Below are 10,092 nucleotides of genomic sequence, written 5' to 3'. Positions count from 1 at the left end.
TTCTTCTGTCAGCAGCATCCTCTACCCCTACTGGGATGTGGGAGACTGCTTCGTGTTTCTCTCTCTCACTATGCGGTAGTTCTGAAGCACTGCACTGTGTTCTGAGGGGGCTCCTCTGTCTCTGGTTTTTCCTCTCTCTCTCCCTATCCTCTCTTTATTTCCACTACTGACAGCTGTGGCCCTCCAACACCTATACTTCTTAGAAACCACTTGGTCCTGCTGGATTGGGTTCTACATTCCTGTCTCTTCCCTTCCTCCCTCATCCATCTCCTGCCCCCCCCCCCCCCCCCCCCCCCCCCCCGCCGCTAGAATTTTCATCCCACCACCAGAAGGTCCAGGTACTCTTGTCTCACATGGTCCTGCTGGGCTGGGTTCTGTCCTTGCTCTCTTTCCCTACCCCATCAGTCTCTCCTTCCCTCGCTCTCCTCCCTCCCTCTCTTTTGTTTCCCATTACCGGCATCCACAGCCCTCCACCACCATGTCCTGGTAGTTTTTGAGCACCACGCGGTCCTGCGGGTCCAGGTAGAGCATGGCGATGGGGCTGAGGGCGGTGGGCACGCAGCAGGCCCGCGGCACGGCTCCGTTCACCGAGTTCACCAGCGTCTGCACCATGGCGTGGCTGGATGAGTTCATGTGGTGGGTGAGCGGGAAGCGGCACTCCCCCAGGCAGAAGAAGGCGTCGTAGCCACTAGGCGCCACGATCCACTTGTTCCAGCCCACGTCTTTGAAGTCCACGTAGAGCGGGTGGCGGCGGCAGCGGGCGCGGGACAGACGCTTCAGTTTCGCTGCGCGGCCACCATTGCGCTTCACCCTTCCACCCTCGTCCCAGCTACCGCCCCAGCCAGGGCTGGCGCTCCAGTCCCTGTCTCTGTCCCTTTCCCGGTCCCGGTCCCGGTCCCTGCTGTTGCTCCTGCCCCTTTCTCTGGCCCGCTTCCTCCCCCTCATCCTCTGGGCAGTGTCAGAGGTTCTCCGGCCATGGGCGGCTAGTGGCTCCCCGTGCCCGTCATGGCTGTAAGTAACCAGCAGGGGTCTCTCCCGTGCCCAGCTGTGCTCATCCTGTCCCAGAGACCTGCGCACCCTCAAGTGTCCCTCTCTGCGCCCTTCCTCCCCAGTGGAGAGTGGTAGAGCATCATGGTCAGGGGGGATGAGGAGGGTGGTGTTACCGAGAGGGGTCACCTCCAGGAGGAAGGCCAGGCTGCCGGTCCAAGCGTGGGCCCCTACGAAGAGTTCAGTGCTGAGGCTGAAGGCCTCCCAGGAGTCAGCTGGCCTGGTTCTGGGGGCCCCTGTGAGGAGCCGTGACTCCAGCAGAGTGGGCTTAGAGTCCCCAGTGCCTCCATCGAGGAACAGGCTGACCTTGTGGGCCCCGGGGCCTAGGCTAGCCCCACCACCCCGGAAGAAACGCAGCTCGGCAGAAACCACACGCTCATCCTGGGGGATGGAGGACACGTTGAAGGAGATCGGGACCTTGTTGTTACTCACGGTGGTCAGCCTCTTTTCAAGGGGGAGTGAGGTGCTGGTAGACTCTGAGATAGAGGAGGGAGGGAGGGAGAGAGAGAGCAAGAAAGAGAGAGAGGTCAAAGAAGAAGGTTCAATTTGTAAAACAAAATTGATGTCCTCCACAGTTCCTTGGAGGTCTCTCTTGTAGGATTTTCTAAATCAAACATTGTAATCTCACAATGTCAAATACAATGTAAATTGACCTGTCAACCCTTAACTTTAAAAGGTCAGACACATTCAGTGCCATAAACAGTTAGATAAGCTTTTCTTTGCACACACTAGCATCAGAATAGGACCTCCACTTGTTGCTGGTTAGCTTGTGAGTGTTATGGAAACATTCATCTTATCAAAGGGCAAATAGATGGTCTGGATTTGGAGCCTACTGACTGCTAAGGTGGAGTCATAACAGAAAGAGACTGGGTATCACAGCCCTGTCGTCATCAATGCCATCTAACCCTGACTGAAACTACAAATGGAATGTGTAGAACAGTGTCTATTAAAAACATACTGTGGAACTGATACCAAATGGTGGTAGGACAAGGGAGAACAGCTTTGCAAAATATCCACAAACTGTCTCATATTAGTTGTGCTGATCTAGGATCTGTCCATATGATCTTATTCATGATAATCTAAAATGCAAAACTAATCCTAGATCAGCACTCTTACTCGGAGGTGCTTTTGGGGATATGGGCCTATGTGTATTGTTACCTGTGTGGTGGAAGCTGCGTACAGTGTTGGCCTCCTGGACATGCTGGCTGGGGTAGCTGAAGTGTGGATCCTGGACTAGGTGGTACTGCTGGGCGTGGAAGCGATAGAGGTCCAGTATGTACTGGGGGATGGGTGCACCTGGCCGGGGGTTGGGGTGGGACTGCAGGCCCAGGCGGCTCAGCAATAGGTTCTGGATTGTCTGGGCCAGGCTGGGCTCCAGGGGGGTGGGTGATGGCGGTGGCAACGACGGCTCACTGCCATCGGGCTCGGTGGCAATGCCCTGGCGCCCAGGCGAGGCTTGAGGTAGCAGCAGGACCATCAGGACCAAGAGTTTAGCAGCGAACATGGTGGATCTAGATGAGGGGAAGAGAATGTGAGGAGAGGAGTTAAGTTAGGGTTTATTTCAGGGAGAAGAGGAATCGGAACGCTTAAGTCTGTCACTTTTTGACGCTTCCAGTGGTGCCCTTTAAAGTCACAAGTGTTCATTAAGATTCATATACCACATGTTTAATGTCTTTCAGTTAATTGGAGTTGGGGGGATTAAAATACCACTACTCACAACTTAAATCTTATGAGAGAAACTACTACCACTATAACAAGCTGATGATTTCTCCTCTCCCAGTCCCCACCATACTAATTCCTCGTCAGCAGAGTATGAATCATACCGTGACATTCAGACAATAAACATGTATTACCCTTTAATGTGGCTTGAACACAACCAGTCATGATGTTTTCATCCGATTGTCAAACAAATCACTTAAAAAAAACATAGGCTACCTACGCATGTTCATCCACCCCAAAATAATTCTAGCATTCTAATGAATGGAAAGAGACATCTGTTACAAAACATCAAAACGCTTTATGACATTGGGCGATTGTCATTAGTACTAAACTCTTGTGGCCGGAATGAATAGATGCTGTCACACCCTGATCTGTTTCACCTGTCTTGTGCTTGTCTCCACCCCCCTCCAGGTGTCGCCCATTAGCCACTGTGCATTTATACCTGTGTTTTCTGTTTGTCTGTTGCCAGTTCGTCTTGTCGCCCAAGGCTTACCAGCGTTTTTCACATACACCTGTATTTCTCTCGAGTCCCTGTTTTCCCAGTTTTGACCATTTTCCCTGCCATTCTGTACCTTGTGACACTGCCCTGGATTACTGACCTCTGCCTGCCATTCTGTACCTTTCGGACTCTGCCCTGGATTACTGACCTCTGCCTGCCCCTTGACCTGTCGTTTGCCTGCCCACTGTTTTTGTAAAAAAATAAACTTTGTTACTCTGAACTGTCGCCAGCTGGGTCTTAACGCAAGGTCTAATAGATGAGTCTTGCTGACAAATGTACATTTCTTTGTCAAAAGTAAAGTCGGGACATCTGAAAAAGGGGCTGAATTACGGGACGCAAATACAGCTCTGTCTGTCCCGAGGGCATTGGCACAGGAAACCGTGCGGGCCTGGTTGAAACAATTATGTAAGTCCGGCTAGCGGACTGGACCCAGTTGATAATGTTGCAAGGTCACTAGTGGGTTGGGCCCAGTCGATACAACGTTGCAAGTCTTCTAGCGAAACCTTAAGGCAGAGAGTGAGGCAGAGAGAGAGGAATTTAGGCTGAGGAGAGAGCCGAATGCAATTGAAAGAACCTGAATCAACGGTCACTGGCCTTAAACCATGAGAGAGAGGTGGGGGTGTTTGTTTAATTTGGAATAAGCTTTTGAAATATTTTCATATTTACCACTGTAGCAGTACAAATGTACATTTTAATCCATTAGGAGAATGGCTCCCCCCTGTAATGCCCCCCCCCCCCTGTAATTCACACACTGCTCGTCAGGCTTTTAGGACGTAATGCTGGTGCAACATCAAGAAATGTACTGCTGGAGTCCATGTGAAGTTGTTTGCTGGATACACACGGCTGTAAAAACAGCACCACTTTGTTTTCCTTAATGTTAATTTATTGCTATGTGTTGCCAAGGCCCCATCTCCTAGGAAACTCAAGCACAAGGGGTTATGAGTGATTAAGCAGAGGCTATATTCAGTGTGTGTGTGTGTGTGTGTGATTTAGGAGAACTTTAATAGTAGTACTGCTAAGACCATAAATTAGCTAAAGTTAGTTGACTTTAATGGAGAATAATAACTAGTGTAGCTACTGTACTTTATATCTCTATTGCTCCAATTTACTCTCCAGAGCGTATTTGCTGAATGGACCTATACAGTAGCTTCAACCAAATACTTGAGACCATAGTTGCTAACTGGCCTGTCTGCTGCGCGGGAAAAGGCCCAGTGCTGGAGGTCATAGCATTAATGCCCCAGCCAGCCAGGTTACCACCCCGTGTCTCTGTAGTACAGCTGTTAATGATTGAGCCACTAATTAGAAACTATAGGCCTTAATGGCCTTGTGCCCTCTGGAGTCAGGAGGTCAGGGGTCAGGGTAGGGGTGTCTGACCTGTCTATTGTTCAAAGTAGGATGAAGTTGGCCCTGGACACTTAACTAGAAGGTCAGTTTGCCGTTAGCAAGAGGGTAAGCTGACCCTAGATTTGGTTCAAAGCATTCAAAGCTAGCAGGCTCGTGTAGAGACTGAGACCTGGGCTGGGCCATGACTTCTCTTCTCCCAACCTGTCTGCTTTACCATCATCCTACAACTAAAGAAATGAGAGATGTCGTCATTATTCTAAGAAGAAAAGATACGCCTCAATGAATGCAAACAAAATAGAACTCAACGTCCTGTTTCTCCCTACAGACTAGAGCGAAGCTCTCTCTCAATCTTATCTCTCCCTGCCTATCGCATCACTGTACTGAGCTGAGAATTGATTAAGTCCAACATGGCAGGATAACTGAGGCATTTATGGCACAACGAACACATAACTACGCTATAATCACAGATAATCATGCCATAGTGTCAGAGTAAGGTTTACAAGGAGGTCACAGGGTGTGTGTGCGTGTGTGTGTGTGTGTGAGAGAGAACAGACACAGCAATACCCTGGGAAAATAAGCTGTGAGCGTGGAACTCTGTTCACTACCCATTAACTCAGTCAGCCCCACCCCAAGTAATGTCTCTCCACCCCATGCTTCTCCACCTGAGGCAACACTACGGGGGAATTAGAGGATGATTAGAGAGCCACAACTGTACACCCTTTCCCATGGCGTCCTATGGCTTGACAACTAGATGAAGGATACCCCCACCCCCTTAATGAAGGTTCAAAGGTTTGTTTCAGAAGTGGGAGGAGGGGAGTCAGAGGGCACCCTGCCGTTCATCCTTTGAGAGTACGTCCACCCATCTCCGTGTTTCTCCAGCTAATCTAAACTGAGAGAAAAGTTCCTAAACTTAATTTGGCCTCTATATGCCATCCCCTCCGTCGACCCGCCCCCCTCTCCATTCATCCTGGATGGTAACATCCATGCGATTGCTTTCCCTTCATCCCCCACTCTCTCCCTCCGCTGAAATGTGACTAATCGAGTCAATCCGGGGGAGGTGAGGGGTGAGGTGGTGCTCTCAGACGTATTAGATGATGTCTGACCCAGAGCAGACGGTAGCGTGACCCCAGGCGCACGCAGACGAGAGATGGGCGGTAATCAGGCTGTTCCTCTGAACTCACAGATCAAAACATAAGTATCTCTTTCCCTCTCTCTCTCTCTCTCTCTCTCTTTTAGTCTCTCCTTTTCTTAGTCCCTCTATCTCCTTATCTCCTCCTCCCTTTCTGTTTCTGTCCCCCTCATTCTCTCTTAGTTCCCCTCCATTTCTTTCAAGTCTATTCTCTGGATATCTTCTAATTCTATGGGGGGCAGAGGAAAGACAGATTTAGAAAATAGAGGCAAAGATAGAGAAGAAGATATACAGCTAAAGAGAGAGAAGGGAAGACATACAGAGATCTATCCCTCTTCTCTCTCTATCACTACTTGTCCTTTTCCATATCTCTTCCCCTGCCCCCCCCTCTGTGTTCCCTGTCTCCCCATTCTTCTTTATCTGAATGTTTCTCTCTTTCCCAATCTCGATTTTTCTTTCTCTCCCTATCTTTATTTATCTACCCCTCTGTCTCTTGTGTTGGTCTTTTTCCTAAGCCCTCGAAATGAATGGTGTTTTTGCGGAAGGATGCTGCTGAGTGTTGTCGGGCGAGAGGGCCCAGTGTCACCGCAGCCGGCTGATTTATCCGCGGCCGCTGTCTTCATGTTACGCCTGGTCCCGCCACTTTCCCTTCCTGTTGTTCTTCCCGTTTTTATTTTCCCCAGATTCCTGCTCTCCCTCCCTCGCTTTCTAACACACACATACACTCTCTGCCCATGTCATAACTACTGCATGTCTTGGAAATCTTATACTCGCACACACACAAACATGTACAAGCTCACAAACACACTGCTGCTCATGGCCTGGATCCACAGGCTCAACACACTGTCTTCTCTTGGACTTAACCAGGATTTTGACTTGAAACCGCTTTTATAGTTTCAAAATGTCCAAATGATTGTGTTTCCCCCCCCCACCCTAATTGAATATTGAAGCGATGTCACTAAGTACTGCCACTATATATAGGACCTTCCACCTCCACCTGGGATACGGATGCTTGATGAAGACCTGAGGGTCAAAACGTAATGAATAAATATCACCTGGGAGCATGAGCAGCAGTGTACAACTCCAGCACCTTTCGGAAAGTACCTGGGTGTGCGTATGTTCTTCAGCTTTTGTACAAAGCTCACAAACACACATCCCAAGAACGTCGTTTTTTTTTCTCCGAACTTGTTCAACCCGCATCTCTGTGGACCATTCTCAAAATCACCTGAAACGGACACCTAATGCATCCGGAATGATCCTCACACTTCTCTCTCCACCGCTAACACGCGACCGATCTTGAATGACGACCGCGTTCACTGCTTTATGATTTAATGTATCAGGCTGAAACGAGGAGGGAAGAGTGACATTTTTCAAAGCATGACAGTTGAAATCATTAGAATAATATTCCTAGTTGCCTGCTGTGTGGTTCTATTAGAGTGTATTATACTTTATCCCAGCTGGGGCGATTAAGAGGTTAATGACACGGGCAGTCCAGACTTCAGCCCGCCGCTTGCCTTCCTCAACAAACCTTTATGGTAATTACGGCTCCACGCGTATGCACCACGCAGGCAGAGTGCAAACACGTACATGGAAATACAAGCCAAGAGGTACAAATATGTGTGTTGTGTGTATATGAATGTATATGACGGACAAAAGCCAATCGATTAGAATGTTTTCATGCATAGCACTGCACATGCATCACACACGAACAATCGCAAAAAATGCCAAATGCTTGGACACACACACACACACACACACACACACACACACACAGAGAGAGAGAGGAGAAGTGTCTACTGCCAGGGTTGAAATGACACTTTCCAGCTACTGGGGAATCAACCAACACTCTCACAACATCGCTAGAAACTGAAACTGCAAGGTACCTGACTGCAAGGCCCAACAGAGGGTGGTGTGTACGGCCCAGTACATCACTTGGGCCGAGCTTCCTGCCATCCAGGACCTCTATACCAGGCAGTGTCAGAGGAAGGCCCAAAACAATTGTCTAAGACTCCAGCCACCCAAGCCATAGACTGTTCTCTCTGCTACCTCATGGCAAGCAGTACCAGTCTGGAACCAACAGGACCCTGAACAGCTTCTATCCCCAAGCCATAAGACTACTAAACAAGACTCCTTAATGGCTAAAGAAATGGTTACCCGGGCTACCAGCATTGACCCTTTTTTGCACCAACTCTCGTGCACTGACTATGTTCACACACTGGACTCTACCCACACACATACATACACCCCAACACACGTATAAGCATTTTGCTACACCAGCAATAACATCTGCTAAATATGTGTATGGGACCAATAAATGTATGGGACCACATATAAGATGTGCACACCTGCATACTGACATACACATACACACACACTTTCACACTCGCCATATACGCTGCTACTACTGTCTATCTATCCTGTTGCCTAGTCACGTTACCCCTACCTATATGTACATATCTACGTCAAATACCTTGTACCCCTACACATCAAATCAGTACTGGCAACCCACTGCATATATCCATGTTATTTGTATTCGTTATTCTGTGTTTTATTCCTCATCTCACTATTTCTATTCTTTATTTTTATTTTTTAAATATGTTTATCTTTAACTCTGCATTGTTAAAAAAGGACCCGCAAGTAAGCATTTCACTGTTGGTCTACACCGGTTGTCTCCGAAGCGTGTGACAAATGACATTTGATCTGGAGTGTCAGCTACCTGTACCCTAGGAAAGACATTTAGCCAGATACCCCTATGTACAGCAGTCACCACTGCCAGGACCTTCATTCCCAGGTCCATTTTTTTTTTAAAGAGTCCAACTAGCACATACAGTGCAGGAGATCAACAGGTCACCTTTAACCTCCATCTATTTCAACCAGAACTACAATTCACTGGAAGCTTTTCAGCTCTTGTAGATCATCTATTTCAACTAGGAGATTCACAGCTGTATGCCTCAGTGTTCACGCCATTTCTCACTGTGATCCATAACGTTTCACTCAGAGCTATGTTTCGGATGATCTGAGAGTCAGGGAGTTAAGCGACAGATGCCGGGAGGCGGTAGTTTAGTTAACAGGAGGCTTTGCGGAGGCAGATGTATTGGTGGAAACAGTGACATGCACGACACATCAGACACGTCTAAAACCTCTTCACACGTCCTGTCGACACAGACAGAGGTGGAAAAGACAAAAGCAGCACCGGTTCACGTGAAAGCTGTGTTTACCATCAACACTGAGGAATAGTTCAATGCCTTTACACTCCTACAGAGAAGTAAGTTACATTAGGTCCTCTGAAAACATAGTCACATTATTCTTGGACCCTCGCTTATAAGCGTTTGATTGCGAGCAACACAGTATGCCAGCATCTGCGTGTAAGTGAGCATGTGTTTGTTCTCCCTAGAGTGGCTAATGGTTTGAGCAGTGAAGTTCCCGTGGCCAGGCAGAGTTGGCTTGGCATACATGTATATGTGTGTGTTTGCGTGTGTTGAGAGAGAGTGTATGTGTGTGTGCAATACTCACGTCCAGGCGTGGTAGGAGGTGTGCAGAGTCCATGGTTTATCCTAGAGCTCCAGTGTTACGAACCATCGTCTCTCGCTCCCTCTCCGTTGGACAGAATGGACAAAGTAAACTCTTTACCTCTCTTTCTCTCTCCGTTTGTCTCTCTTAGGTTAGCCTGTGTCTGTGTCTCCTCTGTGAGTGGGCTGTGGATGAGGATGCTGTACTCTCCATGGTTCTCCCCCTGTACTGCTGGGCTCTCCCCTCTCACTCACCCTCTCATCCTGTTGTCAGTTTCAGATAAGCGGCCTCTTAAAACATATCCACCGGCTTTCCCCTGCCTGCCTGACCTCTTCAAACAGGCAACTCCCTCTCTCTGTCGCCGACACTTCCACCTCTGCTCAGACACAGAGAGATAGATAGACGTGCAATATAGCTACTGTATGGACCTGCACAAGAAAAATGTCTGGAGAGTTCTGTAACCGGCAACAACAACAAAAATGCCCTCTTGTCCTCAGCTTCCTAAATGTGTCTCCCTTCCTCTCTTTCTCTGTCTCTCATTCTCTGTCTCTCCTCCCCTTTTTCCTCTCTCTCCTTCTCCCTCTCCCTCTCTCTTATGCTATACCGAGAGTCCAGCTGGTAAACTCAGTTTAACTCTAATTGACTTTCCTGGTCATTTGGATCCTCCCTGATCGTGATGTCACCAAGTCAGACCACCCCCACTACCATCATATACACACACACACACACACACACACACACACACACACACACACACACACACACACACACACACACACAGTTAGAGATAAGGTCAGGGTGGACTGGCTAATTATTTTATTTTCCATTATTACTTTCAAACTCA

General features: G+C 48.4%; 1 protein-coding gene across 1 annotated transcript; it reads right to left on the bottom strand.

Moving 5' to 3' along the window:
* Nucleotides 1-286: 286 nt before the first annotated feature.
* On the bottom strand, nt 287-9,837 carry LOC109909593 (bone morphogenetic protein 2). The gene is made up of 3 exons (XM_020508622.2): nt 9,252-9,837; nt 2,206-2,558; nt 287-1,523 (listed from the first exon to the last, which is right to left on the bottom strand). Exons 2-3 carry the CDS (start codon nt 2,549-2,551, stop codon nt 451-453), a joined length of 1,419 nt encoding a protein of 472 aa, XP_020364211.2. The 5' UTR covers nt 2,552-2,558; nt 9,252-9,837; the 3' UTR covers nt 287-450.
* Nucleotides 9,838-10,092: the final 255 nt, after the last annotated feature.

This window comes from Oncorhynchus kisutch, linkage group LG18 (genome assembly GCF_002021735.2).
Source record: "Oncorhynchus kisutch isolate 150728-3 linkage group LG18, Okis_V2, whole genome shotgun sequence".
NCBI lineage: Eukaryota > Metazoa > Chordata > Actinopteri > Salmoniformes > Salmonidae > Oncorhynchus > Oncorhynchus kisutch.
Note: the sequence above shows the minus strand (reverse complement) of the source record. Positions and strands in the feature narration are given on the sequence as shown.